The 24,682-nt window shown below is 43.9% G+C and overlaps 1 protein-coding gene across 2 annotated transcripts in view; it reads right to left on the bottom strand.

The window, feature by feature from the left end:
• The window catches only part of DLG5 (discs large MAGUK scaffold protein 5), a 201,713-nt gene that overhangs the window by 94,668 nt on the left and 82,363 nt on the right, over positions 1 to 24,682 (bottom strand). For both annotated transcript variants that reach the window (XM_045024440.1, XM_045024441.1), the window contains exon 3: positions 4,756 to 4,921. In XM_045024440.1, the coding sequence (XP_044880375.1) occupies positions 4,756 to 4,921 (166 nt within the window). The remainder of the gene's footprint in view (positions 1 to 4,755; positions 4,922 to 24,682) is intronic.

Genomic DNA, 24,682 nt, shown 5'->3' on the forward strand with positions numbered 1-24,682 from the left:
CACCCCTGGGTGTCCCATCAGAACCGCCTTTTCCCCGCTTGTTTGCCCTTGGAGGACCCAGGCTGGGGGGCAGGCCGAGACTGCCTCTTGTGGGCACCTCTTATAGTCCCACGACTTCTTATAAGCCGTCTCGTATTTTGAATGGGTGGCCTGAGCAGGAGTCTGCTGTGGCTTGAACTTAGGTTTAGCCAGAGCTGGAACATAGAGACCCAGAGTCTGGACAGTCGTGTGGGAGTCTTTCAGGCCATGCAGCTTTGTACCCGTTTGTTCCGCAAACAGAACTTTGCCATCACACGGGAGGTCCTGCATGGAGGTCTGCACCTCGCTAGACAGCCCAGAGAGCAGGAGCCATGATGCCTTTCTTATGGACACCACGGAGGCCATGGACCACGCGGCCGTGTCCACTGCATCCAAAGCTGCCTGCAGGGTTGCCCTGGCAGCTGCTGTGCCCTCCTACACCAGCGCTTTGAACTCCTTCCTGTCGTGCTCCTGGAGGGAGTCCTCAGACTTGGGCAGGGAGCCCCACAGATTGAACTCATACTGGCCAAGGAGAGCCTGGTGGTTCGCCACCTGTAACTGGAAGCTCGAGGACGAATAAATTTTTTCTTCTAAATGAGCCCAGCCTCCTTGAATCTTTATTTTTCGGGGTAGGGGCTGGTTGGCCCTGCCGGTCCCTGTGATTGACCGACTCGACCACCAGGGAGTTAGGAACAGGGTGAGTGTATAAGCGTTCATGCCCCTTGGCGGGTACAAAGTACTTGCGTTCCACTCTTTTAGAGATAGGGGCCAATGAGCCCAGGGTTTGCCACAGGGCATTTGAAATTTTCACCACCCATTCATGGAGAGGCAAGGCCACCATGCCCGATGCCAAGAAGGACAGTACATTAAACAGGGAGTCCAAAGGCTCCTCCATCTCCTCTGCTTGGAGGTGGAGGCTTGATGCCACCCTTTTTAAGAGTTCTTGATGGGCCCTAAAGTCCTCCTGTGGGACGAAGGGAGGAGGGGCCATAATCGCCTCATCCAGGGAGGGTGAAGAGACCGACATGGTACTTTGTGTGTCCACCAGCACCAGAGAGTCCACGACCTAGTCGGTCTTTGGGCACAGTGGCAAGGATGTACGTCCCAACAATTCCTTCCTTGGAGGTCTGGAGAGGGAGGCCGATGGTCCTTCTGAGGCTGTTCGGCCTGGCCCATCGATGGACAACTACGAAGGGAGGCCAGGCTGACATATGACTTGCTACTGTCCCTGGACCAGGAAAAGCGGTGGCGCCGGGAGCAATGCTGACCACGGGACCACGAGCCCGACGTGGAGGACCAGTACCGTCAGTAACAACTGCCCCACTATTGGCTTCGGTGGGTAGACCTGCGAAGGCAAGACACAGGTGATTGATGCCCGGGGCTGCAGAGGTGGTGCTGCGCCGAGGTCCTGGAGCAGGACAACGAACAGGAATGACGTCGACGTTTGTGCTGTGACTAGCTGCGACAGCCCCCGCCTCCCCAGACGAGGACCTTTGGTGTCGTCTGCCTTGGTCCCGTCGGTGTTCGCTCCTCGAGGTGGAGCAGTGCCAAGAGTCTCGGTCAGACAGAACCCAACCAGACAGCCTGGTGGGTGTCAAGGGCGATCCACATGGACTTTGCCCTGAACAGTCGCTGGGCAACGAATGGCGTGAGAAACGTTCTCTCAACCGAGACCGGTACTGAGCCGGGGGTGACTGTGGAGATCCCAGCAGCAGCTTGCCTCTGGAGTGCGGGGCCAATATCGGCGATGCTCCAGTGTGGAGGGAATCTGAACATCCAGGGAGGCCTGCTCCGAATTGGCCGGGCTACTCCACTCGACTTGAGTCAGAGGCCTAGCGGCCAGTGGGGATCGAGGACCACCCAACATGGGTCTAGCCTTTGTCCTGGGTTTACTCCAGTGCTGCGGCAAAGAAGGCCTCTTCCTAGCCTTCTTGGTGTGCCCCGTGGACGGGGAGCAGTGCCGACTAGTAGAGGGCGCTGAAGGGTTGCTGTGCACCAACACTGCAGGAGCCGCGTGCCGGAGCCGATTCCGTCAGAATAGCCTGGAGCCTAATGTCCCTTTCTCTCTTGGTCCGAGGCTTAAATGACTTGCAAATCTTGCAGCGATCGCTGAGATAGGTTCCCCCAAACAGCATAAACAGGCCATGCGTGGATCACTCACTGGCATAGATCACCTACAAGTGTTGCACGACTTAAAACCTGCGGCACAGGGCATGCCCCGGCCCGGGCACACTAGCTAAACTAACCTAACCTAACTACAGGTACCATACACTGAATGAACAAGCAGTTTTGGGGATGAGCTACAGCAAAGCTGCAGCAGAGCAGTTCCAAAGCACCTTCACTCATGGCAAGAAGAAACTGAGGGTGGGGGGAGTGCACAGCGCCCGTTATACCACGCCATGGAGGCGCCACTTGCTAGGGTGCTCCCCTACAGGTACTGCTAGGGGGAAAACGTCCAGCACTGGTGCACATGGCGAGCACGCACACCTATTGTGGAATACACATGAGTAATCACTCAAAGAAGAAAAAATGGATATTCACATAGCTTTACTTACACTGTCTGGGCTCAACCCTAGGGTCCTACAGAGATCAATGGGAGTTTTGCATGGGGAAGAACTGCAAAATGGAAATTAAAAGTAATGAAAAGTATTATCAAGGAGATTTTTTTTTTAAAGAATGAAAGTGAAATCAACTCAATCTATTCATTTCCTATTTCTGAAATCCCTTTAATTGTTTGGAATTGTTAGTACCTATCCCCTCTTTAATATAGGGTGTTTAAACACTAGTCAACCACAATATTTATTTTTAAAAAGTTGTTCTTAAGACTGTGAAAAGCTTATAAATGTAATTTCCATTGCACACATTTCCTGCAGCTATAGCAGTGGATTGATCTCTTGTTCAAAAAAAGAAAAAAACTTGGCACTCTAAAAGCCTAACAGAATCTTATAATAATATCCTGACTTACATTACAATAAATTATTGTTATAAAATAGTCAAGCAGCCAAATCCTTAAATCGGGCAAACTCAGTCTGCTTCAAATGGGAGTTCTGCCTGAGTAAGGACTAAGTGAAAACTTAATAACTTCAGGATTTGGCCAAATGATACACAAAAACACTTTGGATATCCTTTGATAGAATATGTGACAGAAGTTCAAAGGGTTTAATGCTCATTAAGTAAGTCTCACAGCACTCCTGTGAGGTAGGCAGAATGGCTGGCTCAGAGATTGGTAATGGAAAACACAGCCTTTCAACTCCGGTTCACTGGTTCAAATCCTGACCACATTCAGAGGGACTGAAAGTTCGTAGTTAACAGTCTTGCTTCTAATACTCAGGTTAGCAGAGACCCCATAACAATAGGCATCAACACTGACAGATGGGGAAACTGAGGCACAGACTAAGATTTGCCTCAGGCCTCCCAGGAAGTCTGTGCTTTGCAAAGGCATTTCAGCATCCAGTGGCCGTGGGACTAATTTACTCCAGGGCTCAACATATTTCCCTGACAAGTCCTATGCTGAGTACTGAGTCTACTAGTGATGGTGGAAAATACCTGTACTAGCATAGCCCTTCAAACCCATGTTTCTATAGGTTCACATCCTCGCTCCTCCAAAACAAACCAACCCTTTCCCCATCTCCACTCACCTCCCTTGGAGACCCCATACTCTGAATTAATGCTTCCCGCCTAACAACAACGGATTGCTAGGCAGCCACTTTTTCAAATTAAAACAATGAATATTGGGGTTGCCCAAGCTTAGTTTATTGGGGGTGGCAGTAATTATTTAAATTTGTGTGCCCAGGATTGCTTGATGGAGAGTTGCACATTAATAGTGTGCAGCCCCCACAATCAGTATATCCTCTATCACCAGTAAGCTAGTGCTGGGGAGCCCCCTTTTCCTACAAGGGATTTTGTGCTGGACCATATCTCTATGGAGGGCTCTATTGCTGCTGCTAGTCCATCTGCCCTGCTCTCATACAGAAAGCTGCTGGCTTCCCCTCTCACTCCCAAAGAGAAGTGGTTTGGATCTTGCTCTGCTCCTGGGCTTCCTCTCCTTTGCTTTGTAAACAGAAGCAGCTCTATCCATTCTGCCCACTGACTTTCTCCATCCCTCCTCAATAACATTAGCTATGACTTCTTCACCCCTCCTCTCCAAGGAAGGAGCAAGTGACTTTCCAACCCTAAGGAACCCACTCACTGTGGGTAAGTGGGTTTTGCAAGTGTTTTATATACTCTCGCAGCAGAACTCTTGGAGTGGAAGAGATGTTCACCCCTCTCTTTCTAATCATTAGCTCAGAAGCAATGGGCAGTAATAGGTGGCTCTTAATCCTACATGTGGTCACCCAGTTTCCCCTGAGGATCCCAGGAAGAAGTTAGGAGAACACTGTTCCCCAGATGACATAGGACCTTGTGGTTGGTCTCAGCCCCCTCAAAAAACTACAAAGGTAAGTGGTGAGAGGACACTCAGGTCTGTGGAGAATGGACTCATACCCAATGACAAATGAATTTCCATGGACTGGAGTGCTGCCAACCCTAATTTGAACCCAACAGCAAAGTGAGTTTGAAAAATGCCCTTCTATAGGCACTTGACATTTGTCTTTTGTTGAGGTAACACCCAGGAACTACAAAGCTATATCTTTTCATCATCCACGAGTCAGCAACAAATATTAATGCCAGGTGTATACATTCTGAGAGTGGTATAAACACATTTTGCAATCTAATTTTTTTTTTTTTTTTTTTTTTTACCTGCAGTCATCGAAGGTTGATCCAGGAGATGAAAGTGCAAGGCGCTTGCGTAACTCATCCCTCTCGCGTGTAACCTGGCGGAGCTGAAATAAAATAGTCTCTAGTTTCTCATTCATCTGCCTTGTGTCTAAGACAGGTGGTGGGGATGATGCTTTGCCTGTCGTACCTGATAAGAATAAAAACATTTTGATTAGATTGTCAGATAACTTCTCAAGGCTTGAACGAATAATATATTTTCATTATAATTAGCCAGGCTAAATGGATAAAAACCATGCATAAGAATTTTTTTTTTTTTAAACAAGCTGCAGTCCTGCATGCTGGCTTGTGAGGCTCCAATGAACTCACTCAGACTGTGAGTGGGTGCAGGGATCTGAAAATGCAGACTGGTTTGCAAGATCGAGGCCCTTACATACTTGTTGGTGACTCTGTTGACAAGTCAAGGTGCTAGAAGTGCAAGGCATTTTATGGGAAATAAGTAGCAACACAGAGAGGCCTCTGTCTACACTGGATATTTGTCCCAATTACAGACACTGGTTGCCAGCTGCTGGTGTGGCTGCAGTGTTGCAAATCCCTACTATGGGCAAAGCTGTTATTGACAATGGTGAAGCCTACTGCATGGATGAAACTGCAATAAGATCCATCAGTGCATGTAGCAGCTTTGCTAATCTACACCAGGAACAGCAACAATGCAGCTGCTCCAGAATTCCACCCCACTTCCCGCAAAACACACACACACACCCTAACTATATACATTCATTGTTTTGCGAAGTACTGTATTACAATTGACACTCTCTTTAAAATAACTTGACCTTTAGTTAACTATTTGCCACCACTGATGATGCAGGATAAGCCCAAAATAAAACATGGAAAGCCTGAGACATTTTGAGACAGTCTCTGAAGCTTCATTAAATCAGCTGCCAGGATAGAATCCATGCCCAAACATTGTGGATCAAGATGGTACAAAAATCCATAAAGACATTAAACATTATATAACAGCTTTAACATTCAAAAAGAAACTGGTATGTAATACCTGTACTGAGTGACAAAACAATTCAATACCCCATTACACAACAGATCAATCCAGTACATTTGAAATATGCCTTTTAAAAAAAAATATCAAAAGGTACATATGAAAAGTATCTTGCATTACATTTTAAATATTATTTTCTAAAATGAGTTAACCACATATTTATCAAGCTGAATTACACGACAGCCTCCCAAATGGGTTGTCACACATCAGGTTTAGATGGCTGTATCACTCTTGTTGTTTTTTAAATTTCAGCAGTGACTGATGGTGCACATTCCCTCAGACGGCTATAAACATCCATGGATCAGGTCACTGTAAGAAGAGGTTAACTTCCAGTCAAGACTTGTTAATTTGAAGTATTTTGTTTCAAAACATCCTGGCATTAAATTCAGTTGTAATTTTAGCTCTGCCAGCTAATTTGTCAGATTCTAATCTTAGATGCAGGTCACAGATCAGAAGTTATAATCTAGATCTACGTTGAGATTTGTAATTCTGTAATTTTCTAATGCAATTTTCCACAAGAAAAACAAAAACTGACAATTTGCCTAAGGTATAATTTTTTTAAAAATAACATACAGATGAAGGATTTTAAAGTGAAGCCTTGTTAAGATGTGCTTGTATTATAATCACACCTGCTTTTATCTGAGGCCGTCAAAGCACACTACTAAGGTAGATAGTGTGATACAGCATGGTCAGAGGGCAGCAGGAGAATGATAGATGGGAGATATGTAAGCCCCAGGATGATAAAAGCCTTATTCCCTGTAGAGGGAAGAGAGGCTGCTACAGATTAATTAGAGAACCTGACACCAATTAAACCAATTAGAGCACCTGAAGCCAGTCACCTGATAAAACCCCCCTGCTTCAATCAGACAGTTGGAGGAGTTGAAGCAGAAAGCAGTTTGAAGGAGTTGAAGCAGAGTGGTTTGGTGCTGGAGCGGAGAGCAGTTTGGAGAAGTGCTATGGCGGGCCAGAAGACCAAGACCCTAGGTAAAGGGAAACCCGGCTTGTGCAGAGCAGAGAGGGTCTACAGACACAAGAGATTGGGAGAAACTTGGCCCAAGCGGGGAGAGAGCAGGAAGCTGAAGGGCTGGAGAGGGAAGTAGCCCAGGGGAAGGAATCACTAGTTCAAGTGGTTTACCGCTATCCCTGGGGTCCCTGGGTTGGGACCCGGAGTAGAGGGCGGGCCTGGGTCCCTCCCTCTCCACTCCTCTTTTCTGGGACATTAGTGGGACAGCTGATACCCCAGTTCAAGGATGAGCAACAGCACCCTGAACCCCCTACAAGAGGAGAAAGCGTGGGACCCATCATAATAATGCTGCCAATTTGCCACAGTAGTTATCTCCATTTTAAGGATTGGCAACCTGAGGCACAAAAATTTTAAAAATGCTACTGATTTTGGGTGTGTTACTTGAAACGTATTTCCAATTTTCAGAAGAGCTAATCACACAATTTCAAATAAATCAATGGACTCTCAGCACTTCTGAAAATTATGCCCACCGTCTCTCAGATAACGCACACAAAAACTGAGGGAACCAAAATCAACAGCAATTTGAAAATGTTGGCTTAGGTCAGTGGTTTTCAAACTGTGGGTCGCGACCCAGTAATGGGTCGCGAACTGTCAGGCAGTGGGTTGTGGTGGATCTGGTCGGCATCGCCGACCGGGCCATTAAAAGTCCCATCGGTGGTTCTGCCCAGTTAAGACAAGCTAATCCCTACCTGTTCCAACATCACACTGCACCCCTGAAGCGGCCAGCAGCAGGTCCAGCTCCTAGGTTTGCTGCCCCTACCCCAAGCACTGGCTCAGCACTCCCTTTGGCCAGGAACCAGCCAATGGGAGCTCGGGGGCGGTGCCTGCAGGCGAGAGCTGCATGGAGCCACTTGCAAGCCTCCACCTAGGAGCCAGACATGCTGCTGGCCGCTTCCGGGGCGCAGCGCAGCCCAGCCCATGGTGCCAGGACAGGCAGGAAGCCTACCTTAGCACCCCCACTGCATCACTGACAGGGAGCCGCCCGAGGTAAGCCCGAGCCCCAGCCCCGAGCCTCCCCCCAGAGCCTCTTCCTGCACCCCAAACCCCTCATCCTCATCCCCACCCCACCCCGGAGTCTGCACCCCCATCCCAGAGCCCCCTCCCACACACCCCAAACCCTGCATCCCAGCTCCGTTGGGTCGCAGGTATCAACAATTTTCTTCAACTGAGTAGCCAGAAAAAAAAGTTTGAAAACCACTGGCTTAGGTGACTTACCCAACACAACATAACAAGAAATAGTTGGGAGCAGAATCAATACATGCTTAGACATAAAGAACAGCCCCTTTTGGCAATCAGTAAGAAAGCCTGTGCCTACCACAAGATAAACCATTAATTTATAAAAAATAAGTGTAAGAAGAAATCCAATGCACTGTATGGTTTTGCTAGGTTACAGATAATAAAAGGCAGATGTGTTTGGCTCTACAAGAACCCACTGTCTTCTTTCTCTGATGTTTTTAGGTTGGAGATTCAGAATCACATTATTCCCTAAGGTACACTCCCAACTCCTATTGATTTCAAGGCATTGAACAATCTAGATACCAAAGATAGTTGTGTAAGAACTCAGTTTGGCAGTATCTCTGCTGTCCCATAGTTTTACTTTATAAACTCTCTGCAGTTCTCCATGGTTTGCCTGTTCAACTGTTCAACAGTTCATATTCTAGGACAGGGGTTCTCCAATTTCATTCCACTGCGACCCCCTTCTGAAAACACAAATTACTACACAACCACAGGAGGGGGGACCGAAGGCTGAGCCGTTCCACTCTGAGTGGGGGAGAGCCAAAGCCCAAACCCCACTGCCCTGGGTGGGGAGAACCAAAGCCAAAACCAAAGGCTTCAGACCCAGGCAGAGGGTCTATAACCTGAGCACCGCTACCCAGGGCTGAAGCCCTCAGGCTTCAGCTTTGGCCCTGGGAGGTGGGGCTCGGGCTTCTGCCTCGGGCCCCAGCAAATCTAAGCCAGCCTTGGCAACCCCATTAAAACATGGTCACGTCCCACTTTGGGGTTCCGACCCCCAGTTTGAGAACAGCTGTCCTGAACTGAATGCATGTCATTGTGACCCATATTCCTAAACTGCTATACACCATTGTCCCAGTGTATTGAGGATCTGATCCCTCTGTCTTTGGTCACCAAATAGGTACATCATGGGGAGTGGCAACACAAGTAATATGCAAGCAGCAGCTACATGGCTCATTCCAACTAGGTTTTTTAAATATTGTAATAAACCAGTCAACTAATTTCATTAGATTGTGAACTCTCTGAGGCAGAGATCACCCTTCTACTCTGTGGCCCAGACCAAAAAAAGGTACCTAACTACATATGTGACTTTACTACAATGGGACAAACTTATGCTTTGAGTTATGCATGCGGAAGGAACTTCCTGGATTAGGGCCTATGTTTGTATAGCACCTTGCTCAATTGTGTTCCTGTGATTACTGGAGTGTCTAGATGTTCAGGCAGTTTATTTATTTACTGCACGTTTATTAATATACGGCTAAATATTTCAGGTAACAATTTAGTACTATCACAACAAAAATGGAAGAACTAGTAACCACGAGAACTGTTCTGAAGTCATTCTAGGGCAGAAATAGATACCCCTAATCTGAATGCTCATTGGACTATCTTCAGCTTGATTTGCTAACGAGCCTCCTTCACATCCCTACCTCAACACATAAGGTTCCCCCAATCCATCTTTAACAAATTCACAAATGTCACCACTGAGTAAAATTACGGCCCATCTCCTTGAGATGGTTTTTCCAATCCCAATGAAAAGTTCGGCATCATTTTGGCGAGGATAACTACTCATATACAATATTTTTTACTGGACCAACTTCTGTTGGCGGAAGGTGCAAGCATCCAAGCTACACAGATCTCTACCTAAAAAGCTTGTACCATTCACCAGCAAAAGTTGGTCCAATAAAAGATATTACTTCACCTACCCTCTCTCTCATATCCTGGGACCAACATATCTACAACAATACTGCAAACACATAAAATAACAGTTGTAAACTACATGCAAAATGATGGGTTTGTAATGCAAAGAAATGGTGGGGAACACAGTATTTCAGGTTGGTGGTTTGCTTTAACTAGCAACAGGTACATAAAATGATCTAGATGAGATAAACAGAGACAAGTACGAAAGGAGGGGAAAAAAGATCCAGAACTATTTCTTGTTTGTAATGATGTGGACATATGCTGAGAAGCAGCATTGTTTAATGGTTAAGCACAGACCTAGAGCAAACATGCATTCTAATCCCAGCTCTGCTACAGACTTGCTGCATGGTTTTTAGGCAACTTGCTCTTTCTGCAGCAGCCTACGTATCTGTTTCCACTTGCACTGGAATATCAGAAGGTCTATGGGAACTGTAACAATAATAATGTAATGATCACCGGGATGTCCTTGAACTGCTTGTTGACAAATGCTTACTCCAGAGGTGAAAAAAAGGAAAACCTGAGTGCCTGATGTTCATGAAAAGCCTGTTGGTCAAGAACAGTCCACTGTTAAGTAAACATTAACCCCTCTCCTACTTCCATGGCCAATTTTCACTTGGGAAATCAACTGTATAAGCTCTGAGAAAGCCCATGAAGGCTGCTCTGGGGACTTAAGCATATGAAATGCTGAGTTCTCTATTTCTTCACCTCATTTTTCTTGCCCCCTTTGTGATACAGCAATCAACGTCCCTGTGCCAGTCTTCTTTGGACTAGAAGAATGTCCTTGTGCACGGTCAAAAATCTAAGACAAGGAACATGAGTTTCCTCTAAGTAATGTGGCATGGTAGCTAGCCTTATATGACAAGTTCTCATGATATGCAGCCTCAAAACTGGAAAGCAATTACTATTTTTAATTTAGTAATTGTCACTTCTACAAATACCTTCAGAATAAAAGTTTTGATCGCAGTGTTTTAAAATTAAATATGCAGAATAAAACTGCAATGTTTTTCATATGGCTCAAGTAACTTCATTAATTTTGTCACAAGTATTGATTAAAATAAAGGAAAAAGGATAATTATTGAAAGTCTAGATCAAAAACATGTATGCCCTTTGCCTTGGGTAAATGCACATTTATAATGTATACATCCCCCTCCTATCCCTACAAAGTAGTTTAAAAAACAAAAAAAAACCTTGTATTTGCCCAATTTACTAACAACTTTACATTTTCAATAATGCTATGAGACCTTTTGTAGTATTATGTGTGACTTGTATATACTTCAAATAACTCAAGTAAGCCTCTAGCTCATAAGAAAAATTTAATACTCTTCATTTCCCTTAAAGGGAACTTTTCTAGCTGAATGCTAAAAGTATTGTATTTCATCTGATATCTTGACGTACTGTAAGGAAAGTGACCTGTGCTTACTGGTCTGTATTCTTTTTCCACCTGGCTGCACACTTTACACAACAGTGTTTCCTTTCTGTACTTTAGCCAATCAAATTGGTCTTAACATGCACAAGTTTAAAGGCTAAAGCTCTATTATCTAAATAATGCTGCCTTTCAGTAACTTACCTGCTTTTTCAGACAAACCAGATTTGTCAAAACATATTTATACAATTGCTGCCAAGTGCAACTTGTCTGTCTGCTTACATAAGCCTCAAATCTAGCCTCAAGAAGCGATCAGTATGCAGGTCACCTTTTTTGGCCTATCTCCAGGTAAACAGTGTTCCCTTCTTACCACTGAAATAGCCATATTGTTCTACAAGGGAATGGTTTGTAAGCAAAATTAATTTTGCTTACGTTATACTACATACACAAAATCTACAGGAAACATTAACACTCACACAACATTACATTTTCACAAAACAATCACTCCATATTTGACCTCACAGTCCTCATCATCAAAGGAAACTTGCACAACACCTTCAAAAGATGAGCCTGGGAGCTTATTCCATAGGTTTGTTAGACACTAAAAATCACGGACTCAGTAAAGACAATGGATTTATGGCTTATTACAACAATCTATAACCCAATTTATCCTACAACTGCACACTTCACATGTTAACACGTGAACTCCTTATGCTAAACTATTTAGTTGTGACAGATGAACTCTGTAAGCTCAAAAGCTTGTCTCCTTCACCAACAGAAGTTGGTCCAATAAAAGATATTACCTCACCCACCTTTTCACATTAATGTTTGAGCAGGAAAAGCAAAATCCAGATTTTGAAGTATCCTTCATAAATTCTTTTTAAAAGAGTTGAAGTACTCATACTTTAAGTAATTAGACGTCAAATGTTTGAGTATACAAAAATCTGCAAAAATCCTTTTTTACATGCAGAACATACAATCCCTGATGACTGATCAAATGAGAGTAGTGCATGCTAACCCTCAAAATATTGCTCAAAGTTAGTTCCATAGATTGCATACTTTGATATTCCCTAAAATGAAAGTCTCTGATCACAGTACTTAAACCAAAAAGTGGAAATATCTACGACCAATTGCATGAGTGACAGGATCGGAAAACATAAGCTGGCTAGAAAACACCACAGTACTGGACCATTTTGTAGTGCAATTCTGAATGTAATTGATGGGTGAGGAAGTAGTAAATCTAAGTGTTCCTGAGAATATGTTATCAACTTATTACAAAATAGGACAAACCAGTCATTCACTCTATGGAGGTTGCATATCTGTGATGCACACTTGTGATATCATGAGGGACTGTGCGATCTAGCTAAAATATAAACTGAGGTCATCGAACAGAATGCCCACTTCAGGTTTTACCACAAAATTATTATAAACAAGTGCCAGCTGTTACATGCAAATAACAAAACAAAGACATTATTCAGCAAGTTTTGCACATGCTGTGCATCCTCTACTACCTGAATAACCACCTGGGGAACTCAGAATATCAAAATATTCTTATGGTTCTGTGAATCATGACTCAGAACATCTCAAAGATTCTTAACAAATGAAGACAAAAGACAAGAGTCAGAAGTTATTAGTAGTCGTTTATTTGTGTAGCATTTGTTTTAAGAAAATGTTTACACCAAAACAGCAGTTCACTTCAGCAAGAGCAAAAAAACTAGGACCATGTCCCAAAGACTAAGGACCATTTAGATGCATACATTAGAAGTAGTTTAACAAGATGACAGCAGGCAAGTGATAAGAAATATTCCAATAGAAAACTACTATGTAGATAAATTAAAAACACTAGTAGAGGCAAGCAACATTCTGTTAAAAAGTGAAAGTGAAAGGTACAATACTGAACTGTAGAGGCCGTTTACTGTGACAGGCAGAGACCATAATGAGCTATGAAAGCAGTAAGAATCATGTAGTTTATGCACAAGACAAAATAATGTGTGGCACCTGCGTGCTTGTAATGCACAGTGCAATGAACCAACATTACCAGTGTGTAAAAAATTCCTTTAAACTCAACTGAAAATAACTAAACTTAAAATTTCTGAAAGACCTAAAAGGGGGGAGAAGAGGGGCTTTGGAAAGATCCATGCAAAGATAAACACAGTTTCAGCTCACTGATGTCATCTCCACAAAAGCCACAATAAGGAAGAAATAGATCAGTCAGTCCAGAAAGAATTCCTAGGACCTTGCTAGCTATAATAAATAAAGTAGAGGATGGCTGGTTTTGAGTGTGTGCCGCTGAAACTGCTGCTTCTGCGGGATCCGACTGGAGAGGAAGACCATGCGTGGCATTTTCCTGACCCTACAGCCCGCACAGGGGAAACAAGCAGAACCCATACATAGGTATCTCATATGAATTCAAGCTGACTGTCAGGGCACCCAACAAATCAGACAAAAGAGAACAGTGATTCCTTTTGTGAAGTCTTTGGAACAGGGAGCCATAAAGCAACAAGGCACTGGGCACTAAGACAGATTGATCTAAAAGAAAACAGCGGACAGCAAGAATGGTCACTAGGCATGTGAATAGTCAAGCTGATGGAGAAGTCTGGGGGAAAGAAGCCTTCCAGAAATAACAATAAAGGTGAAAAAATTGGAGACACAAGGACCATGGATCACTTGCCTTTATTCAAACCAAGGTAGAGAAGATCTGCCTAGACCTGCAGATTGGACACCAATGATGAGCTGCCAGATGACACCAAGATACTAAATATGAGAAAGGGAAATGGATGAACCAGAAAGTGATGACCAGGAATCCTAGTTTTCCAGGATAAAAAAAAAAACCAAAATTCTTTGATACAAAAACAAAGATCTACATTTTTCTGCGAATAAAATGAAACACTGTTTCCCGCAGCTCTCATTGGCCAGGAACGGCAAACCACGGTCACAGGGAGCTGCGGGGGGCCATGTCTGGAGACGGTCAATGTCAGCAAAATGTCTTGGGGCCTGCAGTCAGATTACTCTGATGGGCCGCATGCAGCCCACGGGCCACAGGTTGCCCACCACTGCGCTATATGCTGGAAGCAGGTTATTGAAGTATGTTTAGCAATGTAAATTTAAAGCACATTCAAAAAATCAGCCACAAGAGGGAGAGGTTGTGGGCACTGAATAAATTACATTGGTATTTTCAGTAAAATTTAGTTAATAGTTAATATGGTTTTTATTTTTTCACAAAATGTAAAAATTAAAGATCCTGTGTAAAAATTAATTTCTGCATTTTTCCATGGCAAATGAATTGCTAGGATTCCTGGTAATGAGACACCAATACTGACTGGAGTATGTTCTGACATATATACTGCAGACATAGGTCTGAAATTAATGAGAATATACAAGGGGATAATTGGCACTGAAGGTACTACTTATGTGACAGGCCAAGTGTAGCCTGATTTGGGGAGGGTTAGTAGGGACAGTGGAATTTATCCACTTAATTTAGTTTTATTTAATAATTAATTTTCTAATTAATTAGTAATGTTAATAATAATTGATAGATATTAATAATATGGGTATGGCTCGCCAATATGTGTGATCAGAAGATAAAGTTCGTCTTGAATCAGGCTTCACAGAATTTACACGAGGAGATTGGGGTATTTGACAGGAAACTTACACTGAGACAGAAATAGTCAATAAAGACCTTTTATTTAAAATCAATGAAACAAGAAGTAAATGTAAAATGTTAAAAGCAGTTTGAGATTACAAAGTTACAAAATATCACAGTTCTTAATGCACTCTGCAACAGTAGTACTAGAGTGAATTTTCACACCCTTGATAGAGGAAGTATAGTTATAAAGAAACTGGTTATGAGTTAAACCCTTCTTAGCATAGATGCTTTAGCAGAAATAAGAATTGGTTCATACTTACAACTTTGAAAAGAATTAATACTACGACTTAGTATTGACAGCTTTCATAGGAGAGAGAGGCCTCGCTGTAGGTTGAGACGATAAGGAAACAGAGAGGTGTATCGCCCGTCTAATGGAGGATTGTCACCCTTTTTATAGGGAGAAATCCTTCCTCCTATGCCCAAATTTGTCTTTCCCCCATGGAAAGGTGAGGGTACCTGTTTTCATAGGCTGACCTTTTGTGTGCGTATTAATGACAGCTATGTGCGTATTTTGTGGTGTACTTGTTAGATTTGTGGGCAGAAATACCCCTCTTCACCCTATTTAGGTGAAAGGTTAGCAGACATTCAAAAGTCCCTAGACAATTTGCGTAGGTTTGTATCCTATTATTACTTTTCTGAGTAAGGGTCTTAAAGGTTGCTGTCAGCGTCATAGAGGAAATAGGCCAGGATGTCTGGCCTAGAAGCTTCTAGGTATCTTGCATTACAGCTTATTGTAAATAATTCTATTAATCTATGCAGCCTACACATTTTTATCAAAAAGACATTTTATACAGACCAACAGATTAATCCTCAGGGCTACACAAGGCAGCTGAATCTGGCCTTTAAGGAACACAGTGGGAACTAGGCCAAGAAATAGAGAACTCATCCCATGGAGGTCACAATGGCTTGTGACACAGTAGAGACCAAAACACTCCTAGGATGCTGGGGGAACAGCGTTACTATACAAGTTAAAAACTCTTTTCCAGTAAGTTAGCCAATTACCAGAGTGAAAGGCCAACAACCTGATGTTATTGTATTTGACTATATAAAAAGTATTCTGATGCAGTATACTGCTAGCTTTCTTAATGACTAAATGGTTTTCCCATTCATTTGTGGGCTTTCAACAAGTAATGTAAATCTTAACATATGTTGACAAAGGAGCAAGTGACAAATGTGAGATAGCTTTACCAAATGTCCATAAAGGAAAAAGATTCCCAGGGGCTGACCTGGAGAAAGAATGAGGATAGTTATTCTAAAAGCCAGAAACAAAGAATGTTTGCCTTTGACTGAAAAACAAGTCTTGCAAAGCATGTTTATGGATTGGTTAACAATGTTCCAATGGATATAGAAACAAGTCACTCTACTATGCACAGATATAGAAACACTGAGGAAATAAAGTGAAAATAAATTGATTAAAGATCACTGTTACAAATAATGCATATAAGAACATAAATAAGTTGGACACTGATAAATGCAAGACTAAGATTGTGAAAAATAAATTATCTGATCTCTATTGGGAATAAACTGTTTATTGCGTTGAAGTAACTAAGATTTAAGGGCCCAAAATTAAGCAGCGTCAATGAAAGACTCTCTCAAAGCACATCCTGTGGCATGCTGGTTAAGTCCACAAAATGGTGGGCATAGTAGCTCTCATGGTGGAAGTCATGTACTTTGGACAAGCCTGGCACCAAAAGAGAAAAAAGTCTTAAAATCATAGTGCCAGTTGTGGTGGTGGTTGTTACAGAGTGGAATGACAATCTTGGTGAGAAATGCCAGTACAATAAAGAGTGAGGACAGAGGCACCTGTGGCTAAGGAAATGGAGCCAGTTGTGAAGAAATTAGAGAATGTGAGCAATATAATGGAATGTAATTAATTGATAGATAAGGAAGACCAGACAACAGGAAGTGGCATGAAGGGACTGACTATAGACAAGTCAGCATTCAAGATAAAGGAAGGAAGAAAAGATTTAAAAAATTTATTAAAGCTAATGTTAAAAAAATTATATAATACATAGGTTGAGAAAAGAGTGTCTGTATATTGGGGTACAATGCTTAGATTATCCACAAATACAGAATTTGTTTTTAAAAGTCTATGATACATAGAGTACATAATCAGCAATAACCCAAATTTAGGTGAACAGATTTAACAATACAGTTTAGATACTAGAATCCGAATACTCGGGTACATCACTCATGAAAAGTTGTACAGAGATTTGGTTGTGGAAAGCTATTTTTTTTCTCTCTCTCTCTCTCTCTCAATGAGTGGAGATTGTCCCTCAGTGATGAGAATTAGATGGATTGTATTTTCTAAATGGACAACCTATGAGAAAAGTATTTGTTACTTTCCTAACTGATACAACATCAAAGGGGAATGACAAGGGACCCAGTGGAAGACTGACAAGGTCAGAGTTGGCATACCATGTCAAGAAACAATCTGAAAATAGGACGAAATGGAGATAAGAGCATGGGAGAATGTATTTAATGCCATCATGTTAACAGAGTTTATTTTTATTCACAAATCTCTTAAAATGCTTACCGGCAGATTATCCTCAGAGTCAGACACTGCCCTCTCTCTACACATGAAATGCTGACTTATGTTAACTGGAGTTTCTATATAGTGCTGAGGCGAGGAGGAAACCAATCTCTCTACACCCTGAAATACAGCCAAGATAACAGAGCTAGAGGCAGGATCTGTAGCTACAGTAGGGTGGAATAGAGGAGGGCCAAATTTCAGAAATAATAATCTGGGCAGAGGGAAAGAGTGTCAGGTGAGTAAGTTATTGAAGAGTGTAAGGAGTCATACGCCAGTGACCAGATAAGTCTTGAGACATAACGTGAGCTGTCAGAGTTAATTAGGAAAGACTATTTCAGAGGGTGCAGAGAGGGATAAAGATCTACTCTCTACTTTGGAGAGACAGAAAGACATCTGATTTTGGAAGAGGACTGAGAACAAAGTGGAGACTAAAAAGAGGACAGGTGGAAGGAAAGAGTCTCGTCTGTGATTCTTAGAAGACTGGAAGCCAGTGAAAAATGGAAAACTGGCACCGTGCTTCTGTTTCCAGAACAAACACTGGTGGTTTAAAAGTAATGTATTTTAGAACAGGGTAATACTTTGACAATGCAGCTAGCACAATATAATATCTGAAAAGGAGACACACATATCGTAGTATTCCAGGGAGCTACTACAAAGACAGGTTCTGGAATCCCACCTTAAAACAAACAAACAAACCCACCCACAACAACTTTGTTAAATCCCATAATCTTCTGTGTATAAATGATGTGGGTTATCAAGGCTAGTGGGGGTGGGGGTAGGAGGAAGTGCCTTTTGGCCACAGATGTGGTTGCTTCACTTTCTTTTGAATGCATCCCTTTCCTCCTACTTCCAGGTCCAGAATGGTAGCTACTGGGAGAGGAAGAGGAAATGCTTTATCGGCAGCACTTGTTAATGAGTGAGAATTACTAGTAGTACATGATCCCAGCTAGCACCAGAGGTAAAAACATTTCTTTGCAAAAGTGCTGCCCTGTTCTTCCCCAGCAGCTTATTCCAGTTGTCCAGAAGACAGCAGATACTGGCTACCAATGCGGGGAGGAAAGGGGGGAGAATAGAAAGTACCCCATTAAGGAGCATTCCACGTATGGTAAAAGGGGAAGGGGAGAAACAACATGAAATTACTAATTTTAATCCTCTGGATAAGGAGAAAAGCAAACAAATGCTGATTTATACCCTGATCTTGTAAACACAACTGTGTGTAACTTTATGCACAGGTGTAGTCCTAGTGAACTCTGATTCTGTGTAAAGTTCCTCACGTGCACATGTGTTTACAGGATTGGGCCCATATGGGTTACCATCCATAGGAGGGGCACCATTCACAAACCTAGTTAATGGTCTCAACGTTTAGGACAGACCTGGGGTCACATGGATTTGAATGGGTCCATAATTTCACACCTAGATTTTAGCCTAGCTACACAGATTCACTCCAAGATTACCTTAATCTTGAAACTTTCATACAAGTGAAAGAGAATGTCCTTTCACTTTACTGAAGTGTTAAAACGTAAAAAAAAATCTTAAATGGATATCTCAATAGGGTAACACTTTTTTTTTTAACTTGACCTTTAAAAATAGCTTTTACAAATCTGTATCTTAAAATACGTTCTCCCCCCTCCCTCCCCACCACCCTGCATTCCATTCCTTGAACCAGCACCTCCTTTTTCAGTCCTTTTCCAAGTCATTTCTCTGGTCATTGTATCCCTTCCCTATGGCATACCTGCACGGGACATCCGCCCCACACTTACAGAATGTGCTGCGACCTCTAGACTAACTGCCTTCACACCTCAGTTAAAGCCCTCCCTGAACCCACTGAGGGGAAGGCAAAAAAAAACCCACTCCACCTAGGCCAATCTGGTGGAGAGGGAAAAATTCCCTCCCAGCCCCCTTCGAAAGGCGCAGCTAGCACAAAGCCCACAGCATGTCCTGAACAAACCTGGTATTTTGCCACCTCAAGGGTAGGGAGGGTGGAAAAAAAGACTTCTCACGCCCAGGCATGCCCCCTTTCAATCCTTCTGTTCCCAGGCAATGAGTCAGTGTCACTACACTGACCCACACCTCCATTTTTGCAGCAGCTTCTGACCTCGCTCCCTCCCTCCATCAGTAAAGCACTGTTGCTTTTCCTTCCACAAGTCAGACAAGTCCTTCCATCCCCACCCTCTCAGCTTAAAGGGGTGGGGCAGTCATTATCTGGACATTAATAAAAAGCATTTTCAGAAAAGTTATGCTCTAGGAATGATTCTTCTAAGAGAAGTTCTATGGCTTGTGTTATACAAGAAGTCAGGCTATAGGAGTGGCTCTCAACATTTCCAGACTATTGTACCCCTTTCAGGAGTCTGATGTGTATTGTGTACCACCAAGTTTCACCTCACTTAAAAGCTACTTACTGACAAAAATCAGACATAAAAATACAAGTGTCTCAGCACACTATTACTGAAAAAATACTTTTCTCAATATTACCTGCAATTATAAAATCAACTGGAATAAAAATATTGTACTTACATTTCAGTGTATACTATATAAAACAGTATAAACAAGTCATTGTAGGAAATTTTAGTTTGTACTGACTTGGCTAGCGCTTTTTATGTAGTCTATTGTAAAACTAGACAAATATCTAGATAAGCTGATGTACCCCCTGGGAGATCTCTGCGTACCCCGAGGGTGAAGCACACTCCTGGTTGAGAAACACTGGAGTACGTGATCACAAAGGTCCCTTTTGGCCTTGGAATCTATTAATCCTACTATTAAAAGCACATTGTAACTACCAATAATTATACAGAACTCTAATTACTTCTTGAAAAGTTACTATTATAATACAGTATTTCTATGAGCTGCTCTCAATTTACTGCTAATCTGAACCAAAAGTTTACAGGTATTTCCTTTTGTTTGGTGACACGACAACACAACTTAATATGTCACGTTAGTGGGTTTTACTCTTTACAGAAGACTTTCTTGTTTTCTCATAAGGATCACGTATGATTTGCTATATTGCTATTTTAAAATATTCATTAACACATGTAAATGAATAAATAATTCTTAATTAGCATAATCAGCATCAACAACAAATACAGTAAAATATTCAAAACATTTCAAAATTACACGTAAGAAAAAAAACATGCTTAGTCTTTGTTTAATCTTTTATTCAGCTTGTTATGTCACACTAGGTCAGCTAAATGTTGTTAGAACTTTTTCCTCAAGCATAGAAAGAATCATTTTAATTAAAGACAACCTATACATATATGTAAGAGAGAGAGAGAAAAAGAGAAACAGACAGATACAGACACAGACCAGGGGTGGCTCTATCTACTTTGCCGCCCCAAGCATGGCAGTCAGGCGGCTTTCGGCGGCATGCCTGTGGGAGGGCCCCTGGTAACGTGGATTCGGCGGCATGCCTGTGGGAGGTCCGCCGGCCCCACACCTTCGGCGTACCTGCTGCCGAATTGCTGCGGGACCGGCGGACCTCCCACAGGCATGCCGCCGAAGGCAGCCTGACTGCCGCCCTCACAGGGACCAGCACGCCACGCCACCCCTCCCCGGCTTGCCGCCCCAGGCACGCGCTTGGTGCGCTGGTGCCTGGAGCCGCCCATGACAGACGCACACAAACATCCCAGCAGTTTTCATGTGCAAACATCTGCAAACTACTCCTGTAGTTGAAAAATAATCTGATTTGCATGACAAAGTGCTCAAAGCAATTAAATTGTCTAAACAAAATTATTTTAATAATCTGGAGAAACTGCTGCCTATGAGTTTCTAAAATCTTTCATCTGGAGCCTTAAAAAAAAAATGCAAAAAATAACAGACACTGAATACTAAACAAGTCCCTCTGAAGTTGCTGGGTAAACTGCTCCCAGAATCAACAACTCCTTCTCAACACCATATATTAACTTTTTGGATTTAATTAACTTCAGGCATTGCTACAAACCATGTACCCATACAGTACAGTATGTAAAACCTCCTGTGGCGAATCAGTAGAAGAAAAAAAGTATTTAGACTAACATGTTAAAAATGCAATAATGAGCACAAATGAGCACCTCTTGGGGGTGGGGGAACGCAGACAGGGGCAAGGGGGCTGAGGCTGGGGTTGAGCCTGGGGCCAGGAACGGAGGCTGGGGTCAGGTTTGGGGCCGGGAGAAGAGCTGTGGCCAAGAGCAGGGAACATGGCTGGGGACAGGGGCTGGACCAAGGTCGAGCAGAGCTCAGGGCGGAATGGGGCTGGGTGGCGCTCCTACCCCACCCCCCGTGGGGGCTGGGCCAGGCCTCACAGCACTCCCCCCCGCCCCCCCCCCCAAAGGTTCCTTCACTTCACCCTAGGGGTTTTCAAAAGAAAGCTGGATGGTTTATATCCAAGAAATTCTGCATCTTGGCAGGGGGTTAGACTACATGACCCTTACTGTCCCTTCTAACACTATGATTCTATAGTAAAAACTCTGAACATTCAAAATGATATGAGCAAGCAACAGAATGACAGAGCACAATCCAAGAACCACTCCAGGAGGATGCATAGCTTCTATCCCCAACAGAAATGCTAGAGCAAACAGAAAAATATTTCATCAATACTCCCTTAAAAACAAATTGTGCCTACTTTATGTTCCCTTCCCCCAACACTACTGCCTGCCAACAGGGGCGGGTAACCAGAAGCTGTCACCTACATGCTCTGCCACTGCTTTCTGCCCAATTCTTCAGTGACAGTGCTGCTCAGTGCTTGGTGCATAAGCACTTATCTCCATAAAAATGAGTCTGATGTCACAGAAGCTGGATTGTGGCTCCGCTGATTGATTCTGCCTGGCATGGGGAGCAGGCTGATGAAGGAAGCTTCTATTAACACACAAATATATTTGTGATCATCAGGGAATACTGAGAAAGGAAATACAGCAAGACTACGACAGTTTAATGAAGAGTTGTTCTGGTGGGGTGGGGCAGGTTTGAAGCACAGTGGTGTGTTGAAGTGAAACGAACTATTGCAGCTTGTATCACACCTATTCTGTGGATAACAGGATTTCTGCCGCTGGTACTGTCAAAACAGCATCTTTCATGTGCACAGCACAAGCTTTATCACAAAAAAACAAAGAGAAAGAAATAAAATATCATCTGCACAGGTTTGGCATTATGATGAGCACTTGTAGGGTAAAACATCTCAGGGATCAGTGACCGTAGCAGAACTACACAAGTAAATTTTGTATAGATTCTATTCACACACACACACACACACACACACACACACAGCCAGACAGTGACCCTTGCTGCACACAGGGGAAGGAAAGGGGCAATAAGGAGCTCCCATTCCTCTCCTAAGTGTGCTACCCATATTGCTGGTAGCAGTGCAAGTGGGAGAACAACAGCTGCCCAGTTGCTAATTCCCACCCTGTACAGCTTGGCAGGAGAACATGCAGGCAAGGTGGAGAAGTAGCTGGAGCCTTGGCTCCTGCCCCATTCCTAAGGCACCACCAGCACAGCCAAGCCAACATGGAGGGAAAGGTAATCTGTGCCAGGAAAAGGGCTGAGGCAGCTAATTATAGAGCTAGAGATAGGCAGGTCCTGAATTATTATGAGTCACAATTCAGTCCATGCTCTGCTCCAGGGACTGCAGAATGATGTGCTGCCCTTCACTTAGGGCAGACTGTAAAACAGCAATTTAACTCACGCGTATATCAATATATAAACATAAGGGGGGGGCAATTCTTGAACTATTTCCCAGAAATATTATACATAAATTGGCTCTCTCCAAAGCCCCAGCTATTTATGTGCTTCAGTGGGGAAATAGAAACCCTGGTACACATTGACCAAGCCGCTCAGATAAAAGCTCATGTTTTTTTCATTTTACCCTGAAGGCCTATCGCAAAAGGGTAGCAGTTATCAAGCATTTGTCTAATCTGGATTACAGAATTAACATGGAAAAGACAACGGCAATTTTGACAAATTCCAGAAAATAGTCCAAACCTTATAAAAAGTCAAAATACGAGTACTTAGATTCCTAGCTTTCTGAATAAGCTAATACAGGGATGGGCAAACTTTTTGGCCCGAGGGCCACATAGGGGTTACAAAACTGTATGGAGGGTCGGGTAGGGAAGGCAGTGCCACCCCAAACAGCCTGGCCCCGCCACCTATCTGCCCCCTCCCACTTCCTGGCCCCTGACTGCCCCCCTCAGAACTCCTGACACATCCAACCCCCCATGATCCTTGTCCACTAACTGCCCCCTCCTGGGACCCCTGCCTCTAACTGCCCCCAGGAACCCCAGCCCCTATGCAACCCCTCCTGTTCCCTGCCCCTGACTGCCCCGACCCCTATTCACACCCCCGCCCCCTGACAGGGCCCCTGGGACTCCCATGCCTATCCAACCGCCCCGCCCTCATTTCCCATCCCCTGACACACCCCCAGAACCTCCACCTCATCCAGCCTGCGCCTGCTCCCTGTCCCCTGACTGCCCCAACCCCTATCCACACCCCCATCCCGAGACACCCCCCCCGGGACTCCCATGCATATCCAACCGTCCCCTGCTCCCTGTCCCCTGACCTCCCCCTCGGACTCCCTGCCCCTTATCCAACCCCCTGCTCCCCGCCTCCTTACCATGCTGCTCAGAGCAGCAGGAGCTCGCAGCCCCACTGCCCGCGCTGCCCAGCAGGAGGAGCGGGCCAGAGCGCTTGCGGCATGGCACGCTGAGGCTCCGGAGGAAGGAGAACAGCGGGGGAGGGGCTGGTGGCTAGCCTCCCAGGCAGGGAGCTCAGGGGCCGGGCAGGACAGTCCCACAGGCTGTAGTTTGCCCACCTCTGAGCTAATGTGTACTTACAAGCCAGGCATACCATTCCCAAACTACAACAGCTACACTGCCTGATTTCATGGTTCACTGATTTTTTTCATGGTCAGGAGAGTCAGTTTAATTGTCCTGGGCTCCATAGCATTGATGTGCATGGATTTTTCTCACAAGGACCATCTTGTTTGTACTGTTCTGTGCCCTACAAGAGCGCCATTGGTGTAAATGGTCACATTAAGGGCCATGAAATCCCAGGCCAGCATAACCAAACCCTCCCAGTGCCTAGAAGAAACCAACAGTTGTGCGAAGAACAACTTGCTCAAACACAATGCAGGGAAGAAAAAGGTTATGTAGTAGGAAGAAAGGGATGGGAAAATGAGGCTATTTGCTAATGCTCTGTTCCTCACCAATGGTGGAGGACAGCAGACCCCAGAGCATCGAAGGGTTGTGGAGCTTTAGGATCATGCTAGACTCATTGCTACTTCTAGACATGCAGACTCCCATAGTGCCAATGACCGAATCATAGCACCTCATACCTGTGCTTCCTAAACGTCACTGCCTCCAATTCATTCAGTTGCAGAATTAAAAATCCTGGTCCCTGTCTCCAAAGCCCTTAGCAGACTGGGATCCGGCTGGCTC

This window comes from Mauremys mutica, chromosome 7, assembly GCF_020497125.1.
Source record: "Mauremys mutica isolate MM-2020 ecotype Southern chromosome 7, ASM2049712v1, whole genome shotgun sequence".
NCBI classification, from domain to species: Eukaryota; Metazoa; Chordata; order Testudines; family Geoemydidae; genus Mauremys; species Mauremys mutica.